The sequence below is a fragment of the Camelina sativa genome, chromosome 6, assembly GCF_030686135.1.
Source record: "Camelina sativa cultivar CO46 ecotype springtype chromosome 6, ASM3068613v1".
Classification (NCBI taxonomy): Eukaryota; Viridiplantae; Streptophyta; class Magnoliopsida; order Brassicales; family Brassicaceae; genus Camelina; species Camelina sativa.
Genome location: NC_141885.1, coordinates 4,455,187 through 4,475,935, shown reverse-complemented (window position 1 = coordinate 4,475,935; position 20,749 = coordinate 4,455,187). Strand labels below are relative to the sequence as shown.

General features: G+C 38.0%; 2 protein-coding genes and 4 pseudogenes across 2 annotated transcripts; 1 reads left to right on the top strand and 5 right to left on the bottom strand.

The window, feature by feature from the left end:
- Nucleotides 1–230: 230 nt before the first annotated feature.
- On the bottom strand, nt 231–1,528 carry LOC147942253 (uncharacterized; the record flags this gene model as incomplete). The annotated part of the gene is made up of 4 exons (XM_087455493.1): nt 231–236; nt 314–574; nt 687–1,169; nt 1,262–1,528. Coding segments are annotated over 4 exons (1,017 nt in total), but the record flags the coding sequence as incomplete, so codon positions are not given.
- Nucleotides 1,529–1,530: 2 nt separating this feature from the next.
- On the bottom strand, nt 1,531–3,683 carry LOC147942252 (uncharacterized; annotated as a pseudogene).
- A 4,326-nt stretch (nt 3,684–8,009) lies between these two features.
- Nucleotides 8,010–9,237, top strand: LOC104698694 (putative F-box protein At1g32420 pseudogene; annotated as a pseudogene).
- Nucleotides 9,238–9,426: 189 nt separating this feature from the next.
- LOC104698693 (F-box/LRR-repeat protein At4g14103-like) lies at nt 9,427–10,701 on the bottom strand (annotated as a pseudogene).
- Nucleotides 10,702–14,374: 3,673 nt separating this feature from the next.
- On the bottom strand, nt 14,375–14,804 carry LOC104698692 (uncharacterized). The gene has a single exon (XM_010414101.2). The coding sequence runs from the start codon at nt 14,743–14,745 to the stop codon at nt 14,434–14,436; it is 312 nt and encodes a 103-aa protein (XP_010412403.1). The 5' UTR covers nt 14,746–14,804; the 3' UTR covers nt 14,375–14,433.
- Nucleotides 14,805–15,787: 983 nt separating this feature from the next.
- Nucleotides 15,788–16,450, bottom strand: LOC147942251 (putative leucine-rich repeat receptor-like serine/threonine-protein kinase At3g14840 pseudogene; annotated as a pseudogene).
- Between the last annotated feature and the right edge of the window lie 4,299 nt (nt 16,451–20,749).

Sequence of the window (20,749 nt, the reverse complement as noted above, 5' to 3'; positions counted from 1 at the left end):
TTATTGTATATATTTTTAAGTAGGTGTGAAACATGATATATAGAAAGATCCATTAATAAAATTATTCCAGCCGAGTAACATCTGAAAACATACATTGTCTGATTTATTAAAACCTTAGAATTCAAAATAAACAAACATTCATGGAAAAACAAGTCTACGAAGAAACAAGAAAAACAAGGACATGTCTAAAGCTTAGAAACTAGTTCCCCCATCTGTAACATCAGCTGTTGTCATTCCTGAAAAAACAGAATAAGTTAGCCATCAGTTGTTGTCAACATGTTTTGCACACATGTAAATTAAAGTATATACTAACCATTACTATTTTGTCTTCTGGCCAGGCAATAGAAGTTCCAAGTGTATCTTCCATATACTCGATTTCAGAAGATTGCCTCCAAACTGCAGCATCTTTAACAATCACAACATCAACCCATACTCGACAAGCATTAGGCCCCAAAGGAACGTGATGTACAACTTGCTCAGGATTGTTAGACGACCACCATCCTTCAGCAACAACAACCTTCTTCCCAGATATATCCATTAACTTACATTTTGAATTTGCTTTGAATACGAGACGCTTGAAGAACAACCAGTCAAAAAACGAAGGCATAACTCAACAGGAACAACCACAACCAATCATGCAAATTTATCCACAACCCAATAAATTATATGTAAGTTATAAAAAATACATGTGATTTGTGACGAGGAGATGCCTCTATCAGAGTAGGTTTAGATTTGGCTGAAGGTTTCTTCAAAGGAGCTTTTGGAGTTACTGGAGACTTGTCATTCTGGGAAGTTGGACTTACTGAGTTACTCGAAGATACTTGAATATGAGGAGATTTAGAGCTTACAGGAGACTTCTCAATAGATGGAGATGGGTGATGAACAGGGGATTCATGTGTTGTCTCCAACACAACTCTATTTGCAGGCCATGCTACAAAACAGTTCAAAGAATCCTGCAAAGTTCTCATGTCCATAATTGTAGGCCTCCATAGATATGCCTTTGGGTTAACTACTGCATCGACATAAACTTTGATTGCATTTGGACCCAGAGGAAGTCCATTTATTAATGTTATAGGTTCTCGAGATTGCCATCTGCCTTCAGCGATCACTTCACCATTCCTAGCATAATCCATGAGTTTGCATCTGTTTTTTGAACTAGTGAAAGGACTCTGCGGATCAAAAAAACGTGCAAAACAGATAGAAGGATTATTTAACGAAGTATAGTCTATATACAACAAACAGTGAATAAAACACACTTAACCTTAGGTGCAATGTCTTCTGTAATGGCACTTTCTGGAAAAATACATAAATCGACATCCCATGCAATCATTTCCCCAACTACATCCTCAATAGTAGACATGTCAGGCAACGGTCTCCATAGAAATGCGTCTGGCTTTGTAGCTGATTCAATTAAAACCTTCACATCATGAGGTCCTAAAGGAATCCCATGCACTAATTCATCAGCATCATAAGAAACAACACGACCCTCAGCAACTTTCTCATCAGACGAATTCCAATCAACCAAATAACATCTGGACCTCTGAAGTCAAATAGGCGCTTACAGAATACTTTTGTCTCAGTTTTGGACAAAGATCAAGGAGCTCGAGGAATATATGTTCTTTTTCCACGAACTTGGGGATGGAAATCCTTCCTAATACCAAGAAGTTGCAGATCTTTTCGAGCATTAACACCATCCTTTGATTTTCCACAATGCAAAAGTGTACTAACCAGACTAGCCGCAACAATTCTCTCCACGTGCATCACGTCTAAATTATGTCTGACCAGCATTTCCTAGACAAATTCAATCCAGATAATAAAAAGAATGGTTAAGAATTTTATTTTTAAGAATATGTGATATATAAAGTATGATCCAAATTAACATATAATCTTACCTTCCAATAAGGTAATTTAAATAAGATTGAGCGCTTCTTCCATCTGGATAGCTCCTCTTCATCTACCTCTTCTTCTTCTTCTTCTTCTTCTGATTCATCATCAGTATCAGAAGCAGAGTCAACACAATCTTTCATCTTCCTCTTTCTTCTAATTACTCTTACATTTCCAAAATCATTCTTGTTGTTTTTGAGTATTTGATATATGTTATGACCACTCAGAATCTTACCTCTTCTTCCATGCTCAGATTTACCATCAAACCATGCTTTCTTTCCTCTATAAACATGACTGGGTGGCAGAGACTTCCGATGAGACATGTATACGTGCTTTCTACAATTACTCAACCACAAACTGTCTGTGTGTTTCCCGCAGACAGGACAACCCATTTTACCTTTTACTTTACAGCCTGCTAGATTTCCATATGCCGGAAAATCCTGTATGGTCCAGAGAAGCATTACCCTTAACGTGAATGATGTGTGACTGAATGCATCATACGTTAACTCTCCCTTCTCCCACAGATGGTTGAGATGCTCTATCATGGGTTCTAAATACACATCTATATCGTTTCCAGGTTGAGTGGGACCAGGTATCAGCAATGTCAACATTATGTTCTCCTCCTTCATACACTTGTCAGGTGGCATGTTGTAATTCACTAGCAGAACAGGCCATGCACTATAGTTAACATTCTTCATGTTGAAAGGATTAAACCCATCTGTGGAGAGTCCAAGCCTAATATTCCTTTCTTCTGCAGAAAATGACGGGTACTTCTCATTTATTTGATCCCACGTCACAGATTCCACAGGATGACGCATTTTTCCATCGGTGCTCTTGTTAGTGAAATGCCATCGTAAGTCTTTGGCCATTTCCTCTGACTTGAACATTCTCTTGAGACGTGGAATGATCGGAAAGTACCTAAGTACTTTCTGTGGAATACCTTTCTTCACCTCACCAGTTCTTGTGTTAATCTTCCATCGTGAAGATTTGCATTTAGGACAATTGTCCAGCTCCTGCAACTGATGTCTAAATAAACAGCAGTCGTTTACACAAGCGTCTATCTTCTCATAACCCATATCAAAAGATTTCAAATACTTCTTCACCTCGTTACAAGGAAGTGCGCAATTCATTATCCTTGGGTAGCATCTGTGACAAAGTCTCAAGCAGAAGATCGAAGCTTCTGTCAGACCAACCACTCTGTATGTTTAGCCTAAAAAGTGAAACAATCGCCGAGAGCTTGTTGTGGTTTGCACATACCAGATATAATGGTGTTTCTGCATCAGCTAGCTTCGCTAGAAACTCATCATCTTCGTTTTCATGACCCTCAGCAACCTCACTTAAATCAACCTGACTAACCAGCTCTTCATCTATAAATTCAGCAGCTTTGAACAACCCTAAAATCTCCTGGTTCCACTGACATGCGTTCTTTCTACACTCAGTCCCTGATTTCACTTCTCCATGATGATACCAGTCCTCCCGCAACTTATAACTCAAATCCATTCCCCTTGTTACTAGATGATCAACAACATCACCGGCTGAGTGACAATCTACGTTGCGACAGTCAATGCACGGGCAAATAATCATCGCATTCTCTCCTAAACCAGCAGTCATAGACCTCACAAAATTCCAAGCACCTCTCTCATACCGAGGATCAGCTCTGCGGTGAAGTAAGATGAAAGCAAAAAAAAAAATCAAAGAGAACTTTTAAATATCTTTAACATAACCATAAAACCAATAAGTACATCACTACAGAATGGTCTCACATACCTGCTAAGATGAACCCATGTCTTTTCTACCATTATATGTGCTTACCCGGCCGGAAAAGAATAACTCAAACACCAAATAAACACATTCACCACAGTTTATAAAAACGAAACATCAAACATGCATCCAAGTCATTCAACTCTAAAACCAATCAATCAAATATCCGTCTTAATGAGATGTGATTGTGACAACTAACCTCTGTGTTCTGATGCAAACAGGAGGAGATCGGCTAAGTTCGACGCTACTGAGACAGATACGGCAAAAGACGGAGATCGGCTGAGCTAACAGATGCGGCAACAGACGGATATCGGCTAATCTACTGATACATAGACGGAGAGAGACGAAGACGGAGAGAGACAGAGGCGGAGATAGACGGAGGTGAAGATAGACGGAGGCGGAGAGAGACATAGGTGGAGAGAGACAGAGGCGGAGAGATTCAGAGATAGATGGAGACAGAGAGTGACGGAGAATCGAGTTTTCAGACTGAGATCTGATGTAGTCGAAAAGTTTTTTTTTTTTCTCTTGTTTGGTCAAAGTGTAATAAAGTGAGACATTGAGAATCAATATTTTGTTTGGTAAGGTGGGAAACACCAAAATATTTTGCCTCCACAACCACTTTCCAGCTACAATAGTTATTTTTATGTTCCCGCTTAATGAAAAACATTGTCAGCGTTAATCTAATGCTACGAAATACTTAACATCTGATTTTGGTACTTTTAGTAGCAGTTCATAAATTCTTGCTACAACGAACTGCTACCGAAGCTCATATTTCTTGTAGTGCAACCGTTGTACATGGAACAACCTGAGGGTTATGAGGAGAATCCAGGTAAAGATCAAGTTTGTCTACTGAAGAAATCTTTATACGGACTTAAGCAGGCACCTAGACAATGGAACAAGAGGTTTAATTCGCTTATGATCAAGCAAGAGTTCAACAGGAGTGAACATGATCCTTGTGTCTATGTTAAAGAGGTATGTCCTGGAGAACTTGTCTACTTGTTGTTATATGTAGACGACATGTTGCTAGCTGCTAAAAATATAACTGAGATAAATAAGCTCAAGGAAGGTTTAAGTAGGGAATTTGAGATGAAGGATATGGGTGCAGTAAGTAGAATCCTAGGGATTGATATTACCCGGAATAGGAAAGAAGGCACTCTGACTTTGTCTCAGTCTGGTTATTTGGAGAAGGTGTTACAAAGGTTTAATATGAGTAAAGCTCATGTTGTGGATACTCCGATTGAAAAACATTTCAAGTTGAAAGCAGTTAAGAATGATAATGAATGTGTTGATCTTGATAAAACTCCATATGCTAGTGCAGTTGGGAGTGTGATGTATGCAATGGTAGGCACTAGACCTGATATAGCACATGTTGTTGGTTTGGTGAGTAGGTTTATGAGTAAGCCTGGTTATGTGCACTGGGAAGCTGTGAAGTGGTTACTGAGGCATTTGAGAGGAGCCAGTGATCTGAATCTGACATTTACTAAAGGCGATGATCTGAATATAGAAGGGTTCAGTGATTCTGACTATGCAGCTGATCTTGTTAGGAGAAGATCTACCAGTGGTTATGTGTTTACAGATGGAGGAAACACTGTGAGTTGGAAGTCAAGTTTGCAGCCTGTTGTTGCTTTGTCAACAACCGAAGCTGAGTATATGGCACTAACAGAGACAGTGAAAGAAGCTCTGTGGCTTAGAGGATTGCTTGAAGATATGGGTTACAGCCAAGAGAAAGTCACAGTTTGGAGTGATTCACAGTCTGCAATATGCTTGTCAAAGAATGCTACTTTTCACGAGAGGACAAAGCATATTGCGATTAAGTACAATTTCATTAGTGACATCATTGAATCTGGAGAGGTTGTTGTTCAGAAGATTCATACTTCAGTGAATCCTAAAGACATGCTTACCAAAGGCATTCATGTGCAGAAGTTCAAAGCAGCTTTAGATTTTCTAAAGTTGCTCAGGTGAGATCCAATTTCGTCTCAGCCGAAGGTTAAGTTCAAGTGAGTGCAAGTTCATTGAGCAAGGTGAGGAATAGAATCAAGGTGGAGTGTTGTTGAAGGTTTCTGATTCAATTCCATGTTTGATCTTGGTTTGGTTTTAACCAATGTTGAAGAGAATTGGATTGGGTGGTTATCTCCGGTTTTGGAGGCATGTGACTAAACCAGAAAGAAGAAGCTAATCTCGAAACTTCTAACTGTAGTCGAGGGTTCGTTCGTTATAACGGAATCATCGGGTTCCTTATCTTAAGCTTCTTTATCTTTGTATCGATCTGAGTTTGTTATTGTGAAAGAGAGACTTAGAGAGAGAAAACACCATTGTTGTAAGCACAAGCTTGAGCTGGGTTCATCTTGCTCTGATAGTGAATTTGCCGAACTGATTTGGCTCCGGATGTAGGCGTGATCACTCCGATCTCGCTGAACCGGGTTAACAAACTTGCGTCTTGTGTTCTTTGTTTCATTCTTTGTTCATTTGTGTTAATATTGATTCAGATTGAGAGAGTGATTCGTGAGGTTCGAGTATTCAAATCGTATCATTCATACTTCGAATCGTAACAACTTAGAATTCTTTAATTTATTATCTTTGCTTTTCTATAATTCTCAACTGGCAAGTTTAATTTTCTTCTGTTTTTTAATTAATTAATTAACAGAAAATAAGTTACCCTGAAGATAAAAAAAAAAAAATTTGATTTGATTTGTATCAATCCAGAATTTAAAACAGAAGTATAATTATTTCTTATCATAATGTTTTGAAACTACGAACAGAATATTTATGTAAAATGACAAAAATTAGAGATAAACAAAAAACAAATTCGTCGAAATAGAATTATATTGAATGAATAAAATCAATACAAAGATGTTCTTGAAGCCATGATGGCTGGTTACAGTATCAGAATAAATGAACAAAATTATTGTTATATGCATTTTGTTCTAAACACAGTGTAGACGAGGTAATGAGACGACAGACTCGAAACTATCCACCACCAGTACCCGATGTAATCTAAATAGAGAAGCGTCTCACAGACATATATAAAGGCTTTTATGGGCACCACTTCAACGCGTTTAAGAGACACATAAATATACTCAACATCAAGATGCTTAAGTTTACGCGTAGTAACAAAGTCTATCCAACGCGTGACACAAAACTGATCATTCTTATCTTTCCGAATTCTTAGTTTGAGCTTGTCCATGCATGACTTTCTTCCTCGTAGAAATCTAAATAATAAAACCCACAAAGGCATTGTAATCTGGAAACTCAGAAGAGTCCAAACCCAATCCGGAAAGCAAAAGCCAGACAGTTTTCCACCTATTAGACAAAACACTATGAGAAAAATAAAATCTTAGAAGTTGAAAAAAGAAAAGAAAAATATTGAAGTTTTTGTATTTATTATCATTGCAAAGCCAATAACATTAAGAAACAAAAACTATTACCGACACTAATCCTCCTGTATAAACTCTATATGTTAAAATCATTAATCAAATATAATCTTGGCTAAACCACAAAAACAAAAAAAGGAAATGCTAGTGAAACCACCCAAAAATGTATGGAATAGTTTCTCAACATGTCGCATGTCACCGTGGCGATTTTCCTCCACCGACCATGCCCTAACCCAAACCTATCTCCGACAACTCACACTCACACTCAACATGGTCTCGTCTCGTCGAGCTTTTCATATATTTTTGATTAAGTTCTTAAAATCTGAGGTGAAGAAACACAATTAAGTTTAGGTATAAACGAAGAGGCAAGAACTCAAAATGAATTGGAATATTAAAAAACTGTTTTAAGCAAGTGTTTTTTAAGTACCTTTTTCCATGTTATCTTTTCTCTTCTAAATCTCAACTGGCTAATTCTCTTCGACGGGAATTCCCTTCTTAAGTAATTCATATAAAATAAAACATTAAAGAGTGAATTTCATCGTACAAATCTAGATCACCGAGCACAAAGACTCACATTGATTGGAAGATGATAGTTCATTGATAATAGACCTATATATATATATATATATATATATATATATATATATATATTTTGTCACACCTATATATGACCTCAAGTCAAATATATGTTTTATGTTTTCTTCTTATTTTTACGTACGTGATTCGAAATTTCTTCGTTCAGTGTCTGCTTCTTAAGTTTGCAATAGTTTGTGGAAATTTTGGTATTAACAATTTTAAGACAAGTTTAACATATATACAAGTAGAGAGAAAGGAAACTTTACATATTGCTCTTCTTTTTAAAATTATTTCCTTTTCAATGAAAGTAAATATATATACGTACATGTTATTAAATGCTTATATGTTTTCTGGCTAATTATTATCTATCTATATAGCCTAGAGTAGAGAGGGTCTCTATAATACAAAACAGAGGTGATGAAAAGAGGGCGCGAAGAGAAGAACAGCCACGAGACCTTACCATCGCCAACACGACGTTGTCACGATGGAGTTATCTATATACCTCTTGATCTGACCGTGGAGATACTCAAGAAACTTCCGACGAAAACTCTAATGAGGTTCCAATGTGTCTCGAAACTGTGGTCATCATTAATCAGCAGCCGTAGAGACTTGAGAGACTCAATCTTGACTCGTTCTTTGAATCAGCCTCCGCGTGATGCCCATATCATATCCGACAACTGTTTTATAAAAAGTATCATAGCCTTCTCCTCTACTACTAGCCCTCTAAATACGGACAATGGATTAGTATTAGTCCCTGGAGAATGTCATCAATATGTCCGTGGCTTGGTTTGTTGTTGGTCAACATATTTTCGTCCTAATGTGCTAGCTGTATATAACCCTACCATAAGGCAGTCCTTTGACTTACCAGAGTTGAAATCCAAGCAAATAAGTTGTTTCTTCTTCGGATACGACCCTTGCAAGGATCAATACAAAGTATTGTCCATGCCAGGATCCAATTGGGGTGAGAGTTGTCAAGTTTTCACATTGGGAGATCCCGCAGCTAAGCAGTGGAGGACCATCCAACCAGTTATGACACCTCAGTGCATGTTGTTGCCAGGTGTAGTTTGCATCAACGGGATTATCTATTACCGAGATGCCACTAGAAATTTTGATTCTCGTTTTCCTGAAAATATTAAATTGATGAGTTTTGATGTTAGCTCCGAGAAATTTAATCATGCAGAGGCTCCAAAACTATTGATGCATATGCATCGCGATTCGACTCTGATCAACTACCAAGAGAAGTTAGCACTCATATCTTGCGAGATAAGCGGTTTGGAAATGTGGGTAATGGAAACACAAGGTTGGTCCAAGTTTTTCGTTTGTGAGATGATGGGTTTTCAACATTGGATCATCTCCGGTACTACTCGTGGTGGTGAGATCGTTTTTGTCGAGAAAAGGTACAGCTCTCACACCATGTTACGTGTCTATTATTATGATCTAAAGCGAAACAGTATGAGACATGTTGACCTCGAAACGGAGATAAGAAGCCGTAAGAGATACATGGGGAGATACATGTCTACAATCTTGACTGTTCCCGATCATGTTGACAACATTATGGGTTTGCATTATAAGACAGAATGAATACTAGTTAAGAATTTTCCAAAATACAACGTCTTTTGGTTCGTCTTCTTTAGTAATAAGGCTAAATATGTTACATATATGCCCTAATTATCAATAAAAATAAGTTCACTGTGTAACACCAAACCCTTTCTAAAATAGATTATAATAAGCAAGACCATTTCGTTTTTTTAATAAGTTTATTTTCCAAAGAAAAATGTTATATTCTAAGAGTGAATAAGAGGAAGAAAAAAAAAAAGAGGATGATATGTTCTATCTATTCTTCTTCAAAAGTCATCTCCACTTCCTCCAAGAACTGCTTCACGTCCTCCATGAAAGATTCTTTATCTTCACCACATTCAAATTTCTTGCTCACCTTCTGCAGAGGTTGACCAAAACGCCAAGAAGCATGATTTGTTACTTTAAGGAACAGTGTTTCCAGATTTGGAGAGTTGTTGAGCAGAGATTGCAGCGATTCCCATTTTAGTTTTGGGCCAGTCTTCTTCTCAATAGTCAGCTGACTCAGGTTTTTGAACACCGGCATATGATCCTCTGTAAGCACCTGGAAAACAAGACCATGTCAACTAAATCATCACAGCAAAAGGCAAAGGTAGTATTCAGATTCAAGAGACTGAGATCAGCAAACCTCAAGAGTTTCTGACTTTAGGACAAGGATCTCAACGTTGCTGATAACCTTCCAAAAATCTGTAACATCACCGGCTACATTCTCTTCTTCTTCTTGCTTTGCTTTTCTGCCAAGTTTAAGCTTGGCCCAAACAAGCTTATCAAAGTTGGTTGTTGGATACTTGCTAGCATTATCATCTGAATATTTAAAGTACAGAAGATTTGGAGTGTCAAATGACACACTCTTAGGACGTCCATTATGGCCTTCATCATCATCATCAGATTCCCAGCAGATCTTTATTCTCTTGAGACTTGTGCTACACAGTACACACACAGCAAACATCCCAGTCATGCCACCTCATGTCCACCATGGCTAACTCCTCAAGAACAGGGCAACTTGAGAGAAGCTTCAACAACCCAGTACAACCATCTTTAAACTGAACATCATCAAGACGAAGAATCTTCAGACTTGGGAGATTACAATCACCTTCCAGGTCAATGATGCAACAATCCCCAGTGCCTATTTCCAGCCTAACTAGTTCCTTGGACACAAAGACGTCTCGAGGTGGTCCGGACCAATTATTCAGAATATATATTTGTATCTCAAGATCTAACACCTTGTATTTCAAAGCATAGCGTATCCAACCACCAACAGGAGCTCCATCAACGCCTTCAACAAGATACAAAGGGAACTTCTTTACCAAAGCATTTGCAAAACTTTATCAACAAACTCCACAAAAGCCAACCCATCAGCACCTTCGTCGTATCTAAATGAAAGGTTTGGTGAGAAAGCCCACGCATAGCGCCAGCTTTTTGAGAGAACGGAAGTAGTTGCAGCAAATTTTATTGGCAAGAAAGACAATATGTCGCAAAGTAAACTCTGTGGTAGATTGTCCAAACCAGAAGCGATCCTCTTCCTGGCAGACATAGCGACACACTAAATGCACGACCTGACAATGACAATGACAATGAAATGACGTGAGGTTACATAAAAAAAAAAAAAAAAAAAAAAACGACCAGAAAAATTGTGGTTCTAGCATCAAAGCATCATAAGTTCTGTACATCCACAATAAGAGATGACAGATTCAAAGTTGTAGATATACAAAACTACATACTGTGTGCTAATGGAAAACCCTCATATTGTATCATCCTAATGCAAACCCCTCAGAACAAAATTCACAATCCTCGCAGAATCTTAGGAGGAATAGAGATGAAAGATTCAAAGTTTGCAGCGTTAATACTTTTGGATAGAGTTAAATGGTTCTTCTTTTGGCTTAGGTGGACATCACTTTCTTTGGTTGGGAGAGAAAAAAATTTCCCTTTGTTAATTTCAAATTTAATTGATACACACAAATTGAAGTTTGCTTAAGTGGTTTTTTCTAATTATTAAACAAAAATAAATTGATTTAACAAAAAAAAAAGATATAAATATATCAATGTGTTAGGTGGATATCCTTTGAATAATAAGAAAATGTGTAAAAATCAATTTATTTTAGCCAAAAAAATGTTAAAGCGATATATTTCGGATATGTTAATTAGAAAATTGTGATGTTGTGGTTTTTTTTACACCATGTGTGGTTGTAGTTTGAATGTGACATTTCTAAAGGACTAATCAACAAGAATGTTTGTTGATATATTTGAATGCCTTAGCTTATTGCAGAAATTCAATCAGTTTTAATGAAAAACCGTATGTCGATAGAGAACCTGCTGCTTGCCACGGAGCTAGTAAAAGACTATCATAAGGACTCCTATAAAAATTAACATCTCTAAAGCTTTTGATTTGGTATAATGGTCTTTCCTCAAAAATGTTTTGACAAACATGCAGTTCCCGCTGAAGTTTGTTCACTTGATCATGCTTTGTGTTACCACGACTTCTTTTTCAGTCCAAGTGAATGATGAATTAGCAGACTATTTTCTCTAGAGGTTTGCGGCATGGATACTCTTTGTTGTCCTATCTCTTTGTCATTTGTATGGATGTATTGTTCCAGATGGTAGATAAAGCTGCTGACCTGAGAAAGTTTGGGTACCACCCGCGATGTGAGAACATGAGCTTAACTCATCTTAGTTTTGCTGATGATTTAATGATATTCTGTGATGGAAAGTTGCGGTCAGTTGAAGGTATTGTGGAGGTCTTTGATGAGTTTTCGAAGCACTCTGGTCTCAAATTAAGTATGGAGAAATCCACGTTTACTTAGCAGAAATATCAGAATCATCCTATCAGCCCACTGAGAATCATTTCCCGTTTGAGGTGGGTATTCTTCCGGTAAGGTATTTAGGTCTCCCTCTTGTAAAAAAACGTATCTCTTTTGCGTTTCTACTTCTTCTTCTTGAACAAATAAAGAAAAGAGTCAGATCATGGACAGCATGGCTTCTCTTCTATGTGGGCCGTATAAACTTGATCACCTCGATTATATGGAGTATTTGTAATTTTGGTTATCTGCATTCAGGCTCCCTCGTGAATGTAAACGGGAAATTGATAGAATATGCTCTGCATTTCTTTGTTCATGTGTAAAGTCGTCCAAAGCTAAGATTGCCTGGGAGGATTTTTATAAGCCGAAGATTTTATACGTAAGTTCATATGGCCAGACAGAGGTATATATCTAAAAAACTATATTCGCATTGTGTATGCAAATTTTTTTTTATAAACAAAATCGAATTTAATTTTATAAATTTAATTTCATAATATCTGGGTACTTAATTTAATTTCGAAATAAATTTGAAATGTTTGAAAGCAACTTTTTCTAAATTGGAAATACATGTTTGGTTTGTGATGATATTATTTGAGAAATGTTGAGAAAAATTAAATTAGAGAAATTCCTTTAAATACCACTAAAGTTTTTTTTTTTCAAAAAATACCACATTTTAGTTTTTTTCCAAAAATACCACAAAACTTTTTTTCCCCAAAATTACCACAAACACAAAAAAGATGTAGATTTTTTTTTTTAAGTTTGGGTTGACACATTTAGTTTTAGGGGATAGTTTTTAGGGGTAGGATTTAGTATTTAGAAGTTATGAATTAGTTTTTAGTATTAGAACTTCAGTTTAAATATGGAAAAAGTACATTTTAGTGGTATTTTTGAGAAAAACTAAATTGTGGCATTTTTGGAATAAAAACATATTTTAGTGGTATTTATGACAACTGCCCTTTAAATTAATAGCATTTAAACCCAATGAAACTTGAAAATACATTTACTCACACTTGAAAATTCAATAAAAATTTAATAATTTTAAACTTCAAAACTTGAAAATAAATTTAATCATATTTTAATCTGTTAGATTTTTTTTTTTAAAAAAAAACTTTTTCTATAATAGCAATAAACAAATAATTTGAAATCTGATATCATTTACACATATTTCTTTCTAGATATGTTAATATTTATTTGTAGACATCATGTATAATTATTTTCTTAATATATTAAATATTATGTTAAGATATTTAATTGCATAATTGCACAACTAAAATATCAAATTTTATTCAATATAGTATATACAACTAAAAAAAATTATAAAGTTAAATCATGACTTTTAAACTCGATCGCTCCAATTTGTCATATTGGATCACGGGTCAATACAAGTTTTGTTAAGTTTTTTTTTGGAATTTATGTATATATAATACAAGAACTCTGATATATTACCGAAACCAAAATAGTGGTATCGATTATGGATCAAAATGCTAATATATATAAAACTAAATAATAAAATATTTAAGATTATAAAATGTACAGAGTAAATCAAACAAAAATTTAATTCTTATTTTGTTTCTAGCAAATCAAAATTTAGATAAATATTTTCTCGCGCTGACAAATTCATTACTATATAAGATGTAAATATTTCCCGGTGTTGTACAGTTGGTACGTATTTTTGTTTTGAGAATAGTATAGGGTACATAACAATGTTTTATTCATAAACGTTAAGACATAACTAGTGCTTCCACAAACTGAAATAAGTAAACAAAACATTGATACGTATGTTTTGTTTTGAGAACAGTACAATTGTTTTTGTTACCAAAAAAAAAAAAAAAACAGTACAATTGTTTTTGTGTTCCACACACACTCATGCAAACGAGAAGTTAGTGCCCTCGCAAGTTTAATGGATTCAAATTTGAATATGACATTGCCTACGGTAGAAAAACAAATATTTAGATATATCAAGGCCTGCTCTTGGGTGTAGAAAGATTATACGGGTCGAATATCTATATAAATATCTATATTTCGAAGGTATATATATGATTAATTTACGATACTGTAGTTTCAGGATTTATCCTTTGTATGGTTAACATATGAAATACGATTCTAAGCCAAAACATACTCTTTAGTTCATGGATTATTTCGACAAAAAAAAGGTTTATGGATAATTATTAATTAGAAAATGTTAAACGAAAAATAATAATTTAAATATAATCACTTGATTTATCTTTTATATAATTTACTACGGGTGTTTTTCGAAATTAAATTTAATAATTAAATCCCAACAAATGAGAGATGCTTACATATCTTATAAACTGATATCCTTTTAAAGCATAAGGAACAAGATAAATATGAGACCACAAACATGTCGAGTGAGAACAAGTGAAAGGAGTTTACCATATAATTTAGAAATTATTAAGAAAATAAAACTTGTTCATTTCTTTATTATATCATTAATAAGAGATACACAAGAATTATAAACTTGATGGTGGAATATCATCATCCTTATAAACACAAATAAATCTGAAGGTAGTAATAGGATAAGTTTTGCCAGGATAGATAAGCACGACGCAACTAGTAGGAAGTGAGAACACTGCTCTACAACAATCCCTTGTTAGCTGACTGTAATCTTTCTTGTATGCTAATTGCAACGCATGGAAACATCCCGGTATCTGGTCTATGTTGGTTCTCGAACAATAATTATGCTGAGCTTTCGATTGTTGGAATACTAAAGCCGAGATGAGGATTAACAAAAAAAACATCAATTCAGTTTGAATTAGTTTCATTTTTGAGAAGATTGACAAAGAAATAATTGTTTTGTGGGTTTGGAAATGTATATATGTAGTGAAGATCTTTTTTTTTTTTCGGAATGTATTAGATTTTGTATATATAGAAGATTGTTTTTTTTTTTCGTCGGCAGTATATAGTAGAAGATATAGGTGAAGAAAGAATGTTTGACTATAAGAATATTTTTGGAAGTTTATACCTCTGTTTAACCCATAAAGAAAGTTTGACTACAAGAATAAATTTCAATTTGTATATTATTTTCAACATTTGAAAGTATATTAATAAAATATTCTTGGTGGGGAAAAATATAGGTTTAGAATATTGGTTGAAATATATTGACATTCTAAAAATTGCGAAAACCAAATTTAAATATATCAATCTTATATGTATTGGTTGATAATTAAATTGTACTATTAATGCCTATAAAATGATCTTCTTTTTTTTTTTTTTTTAATATAATGTTAAATTAAACTTAAAGAAAAAAATAGTTTTTTACATCAAGTGCAAAAAGAGTTTGAAATTTTTTTAAAAGAGAAACTATTACATATTCAGCCTATATCCCTTGAAGCAAACCAAAACTGAAGACCACCCTCATATCGGCTGTCCCCCATTGGAGAGATAGCCAATAGTTGATTCCACACTTGTTTGTCAAGCATAGTGATTAGACTGGCCGCCGGTGTCGGAGCCTGACCATGCCTGCGACCATTGCGCTCTGGCCAGAGGATATGAACCGTTGTTTGTCAAGCATAATGATCTTACGTATTTTAGAGAGAAATGAGATGATGAAACTAGTACATTAATTTCCGTCAGAATTTCAAAGAACATCACACATACATAGTTTTATATAGAGCAAGTAAGCACTCTCTGAATTTTACTATGAAACTACTCCCACTAGGCTTTGCTTAGTACTAGATTGTAGCCTAGTTTTACAAGCAACTTAAACCACTAACATAACAACTCCATTAGCTTAAGTAGACTGATGATTCCATCTACAGTTTAGTTTCTCTGATTTCCTTACTTGGTTTGAATACAAAATAGACATTACTCAACACAATCAAGCTGAACAGGATAAATAACGTCGAAGATAGCCCGATCAGTCCTACTCGTTATCTCTTCTTCACCTATAGTCGCGAAATGTCTCTTCATCGCTTTCACGCTCTCTTTGTCCTTTTCGCTTTCTTTGTTAAACGAAGCTTCTAGAAGCTTCTCAACATTCACCGTCGAATGCCCTTCGAGCATAGTCACCACCGTAGACATCGACGGTCTATCCCCCGGAGCTGGACTGGTGCAGAGGATCCCGATCTGAATCATCATCATTGCTTCTTGCATGTTGTAATCTGTTCCTAGCTTAGGATCTACAACTTCCAGCAGTTTGTTTTGCTTCCGTAGAACATGTACGTGTGGAAGACAATGAGATTCAGATCTACTATATGAGTTAGGTTTAGCGTTTAAGTATTTGGGGTTTTAGTGGTAAAATAATGATATATACCCAGTCAAGAAGGTAGAAGATATCGTCCTTGTATTGAGGGCTTCTGTTGCTCTTTCCATGAACGATTTCCAGAGCCACAACACCGAAACTATAGACGTCGGCTTTAGTTCCTTGTCTAGCAAGACATTAGTGGCTTTGATATCTCTATGTACAATCTTGAGTCTTGATTCCTCGTGGAGATAAGCTAGTCCTCTCGCTATTCCCATGCATATCATCTGCCTTTGGCCAGTTTAGTTGTATCTGAGTCTCTTCAGGACCTTTAAATTTGATGAATTTACAAAAACATTGCTGTTTGAGCATATGACAACCCGTTCCGTGGACCCTACTAGCCTCACTGCTAGCCTCCCAACGGACCATCCGCGGACTCCATTAGTCCACCGCTAGCCGCCCCAACGGACCCCAAGCTGGCCGTATAGGGCATCGATCCTAACCCCTCAATTGGTGATAGCTTGTCCTGTAGGAAGGTTGTTAAAGAGTGGGGACCAGGGTTCGAGGAACACCTGGCGCACCAATAAACTACTGGTGACAACCCGTCCCGTTGACCCCACTAGCCCACCGCTAGCTTGCCTCCATAGGCCCGAAGCTGGCCCTGCAGGGCATCGATCCTAACCCCTCACCGTGAAATGGAACTATTCAACCAAATCCACCAGTAGGTTATTGGTGCGCCAGGTGTTCCTCGAACCTTGGTCCCCACCCTTTAACAAACTTCCCACTGGACAAGCTTTGAAACGACCCGACCTGTTTTTTTTTTAAATACTATATATATAATTAAGCATCCCATACTACTTAAATAAATCAATCCAAACAACAAAACATCATTTAAACCAGCCATAACCATCTTACACAGCGGAAACGTACAAACAATACCAAACCAACATATCCTTAATACAATAACATTCCTAACCATTCTATCCAACAACCTATCATAACTCTAACCAAGGTTCCAACACATAACCATAAATAACCAACAACACACAAATGAGACCCTAGATCATCCTCCTCCTCATCGCCTTGATTCCACGTTCACAATTGCCTTTACCTGCACCGCAAACACAAATTGAGATGCATGAGTATTTAACAAACACTCAGTGAGGCCATCCTCCCATCTACTGGGCTATACACACAAGCAACTGAGATTCTATTATTAAAGCCAACAACCAAAATACAAACGACACAACAAACCAGGAAAACAAGACTCGGTTAAGTCTGGTGTCGACCGACACTAAGTCGGTGTCGACCGACACTAAGTCGGTGTCGACCGACACTAAGCCGGTGTCGACCGACGCTAACGCGTCACTGGTGTAGACCAACACTCAACCAACATGGTTCCGACCGACACCAACTGGTGTCCATCGACACCACCTTCGCAGAAACGATCTGCACGAAGCCGAATGACGAACCTCCGTTCCAAACTGCTTCCAAACCCTCCCAAACTCTTCCAAACTTCTCAGGAACCTATGAGAACATGAAAACAACCAACCCACACAAGCAAAACACCACAAACACAAAGAAACAGCCAAAACAACAGAGATCTCAGGCTTAGATCAGCCATGGTCAAGCACTCACCTCTTTTGCAGGAAGATTCTCACTCAACAACGACGAATCCAACACTTAGAAGCCTTCTCCTTTGTTCCTAACACAAGATCTTCACTCCACAGCAATAGATATCTCAAGAACAACAAAGGATCTCACAAATCTCTCTCAAAAACATTTTCTCCTTCTTCTCTCTGCTTCTCTGTCCAAAAAGGGCTAATAGGACGAAATAAGTCGAGTTCCCCTTTTAAACTCGAGTTTAGGGCTTCTCTTAAACCAACCGCGCAAACCGGACGATTAAAATCGAACCAATCAAACCGTCAGCAAACGGTGTCGATCGACACCCTAACCAAAATTCCAGAAATTGGTTCGCGGGCGTTACAATTCTCCCCCACCAATAAGGATTCGTCTTCGAATCCCGCAACATCATCCTTCCACCAAGAACCCCCGTGCAACCGTCACCATGGCCTGCACAATATCCAACCGGACTGAACACTGTCAGCCCAAAGTTTTATGTGCAACTGTCGCAACAGTCTGCACATCCACGTGACTCAACGGTCCACACAGCCCTGACTCCACTAGTCATCACAACGCAAAAAAGACGAGATCAATCCCGACCTCCAAGGTCTACATCCAGCCACTATGCTCATACCCACATCCTAGACATTGTTTGCTCTCTCACTCATACGTTCTCAGGTCGCAACCTTCGAACTACACCTCCTGCACTCTCAGACCGTCGTCCTAGAGCCATACCGTCTCACTCTCGGATCATCACCCTCGAGATCTCGGTACCAGGGGAACTACTCATCCCCTCCGGGGAACTAATCATCCCCTAGGAGAACTAATCATCTCCTCTGCCGCTCTCAGGGTCGCAACCCGTCAAGCCTGCGGTGCACTAGGGAAACTAATCATCCCCTCAAGAGAACTAATCATCTCCTCCGGAGAACTAATCATCTCCCCCAGGAGAACTAAATCATCTCCTCATGAGCAAAGAATTCCTAATGTCTATAAGCATCTCCTGACCGGAACCACCTTCTGTGGTTTGTGTAAAACATCACAATGTCCTACCAACCCCCATATTCCCTCACTGGAATATCAACACCATCATGACCACTAATCAGGCCAACTCTAACACATCTTAACCATTCGGGTGTTTACACACGCCCTTTTCAAAAACAGACAAGTTCTAACTATTCATAGAACGTTTTATTTGTTTGCAACTGCAATCTCCATAAATAACCTTTTCCGCTTGGCAATTATCCAGAGCAAATCATCAATACGAGCGTAATAAAACAAACAAGTATCATACGTTCGTATATTCTGATTCACCGCATCAAATGTTTTGCAAGCCGCAACTCCGGTGTTTCACATCCCCTTTCCAAAAATAGACAAGTCCTAATTATTCATAGAACTTCACATTTTTAGAAACTTTCTATTCATGGAAACTTTCCATTTATAGAAATCGAATAATCCTTCAACCCATTATACCTCAAGATTCCATAGGAACTAATCATCTTATGAAATCCTCTTCAACAACACCAGTAAGCACATCGGCCACACAATTGGCTAAACAGCCCGCCAAAAAGGCCACACAAGCCCCTCCAAGGCTCGCAACCGCTAAAAATGGCAACTTCTATCTCCCCTAAAACTTTCCATTTTTAGAATTTCCTCTTTTGGAAACTTTCCACTTATAGAAACTTCTATATCAGGAATTTCTCTCCATTTACAAATCACATAATCATTCATCCATTACGCATCAAAATTTCATAAGAACTAATCATCTTATTAAATTCTCAAATTCAACAAACGTCTACAATTCCAAAACGCAAAAGCTTAACAAAACCAATGAAAGCAGAAAGAAACTAAACTCCGGGATTGGCGCCCGTCCCCTCCCTCGGCTGCACCCCTCTCACTGTCAACCGCTGCAACCTTTGACAATGTGGCATGATATGTCCCACCTCCTTGCAATAAAAGCACACTCGAATGTTCTCTTGTGTCCCGCTTCTCTTGGGGCAGCTTGCCAACCTGTGATCCATGCTCCCGCACCCGTAGCATCTCTGACCACCTTGGTTTGTCACCGACGTCTCCTCCCGCTTCCTCTTATGCCTTTGTTCTGACTTGTTACCCTTGCTCGGAACGCTCGGCTACATTGTCTCCTCTGTCTGAACTGTAGGGCTCACCACCACAGTCTTCCCCCTCAAGTCATCCTCTATCTCAGCTGCAGTCTCCACTAGCTCCGCCCTTGTAGCATAACTCCTCCCTCTGCAGTGGACCCTCAAGTCCTCACGAATCACCCTCATGAACCTCCTAATCTGAGCCACCTCAGACTCCATCGCCCGACCACCATATATTAGAAGCCGACTAAACTCCTAGTCCAGCTCCCGCACCGACCGAGTCCCCTGAGATAACTGTAGAAACTGTACCTCCAATCGGTCCAATGCCTCTCTAGGAAAATACTTGCGGTTGAACTCCTCGACGAAGTCAGCCCAAGACATCTCCCTCTGCACTCTCCTAGGAGCCACTAATCTCCACCACAACTAAGCATCGCCAATCAAGTGGTGGACCCCTATGTCCACCCAAAAATTCTCAGGATATCTGAGAGACTGAAAGTTACGTTCCACTCTGGTCCTCCATGCATCTGCAACAATAGGATCAGTACCACCCGAAAACCGCTCAGTACCGATGTTGTTCATCTCCCTCAGCATACTGACATAATGAGAATGAACCCGCACTTCCGCAGCCACTGGCTGCCGCTCCTCTGCCACCACTGGTGGCACTACCTGAGCCCAAGCCGGTGCCACTGGTGGCAACCGCTCTAACAACTGTGCCAGCAAACCCGCAAGGTCGACACCCGGGACTCCACCCACTGGGACTCCCACACCTGGGGCCCTAACATCACCGGCTACTGGGGCATCAACACCGCCCCCTCCGGCCACACTCATGGAATCCCCCATACATTCTGGGACTCGCCAACACCCTCT

Bases quoted from the DNA above. Each gene is read 5' to 3' on its own strand.
- LOC104698692 (XM_010414101.2), bottom strand. From the start codon at position 14,745: ATGAAACTAATTCAAACTGAATTGATGTTTTTTTTGTTAATCCTCATC.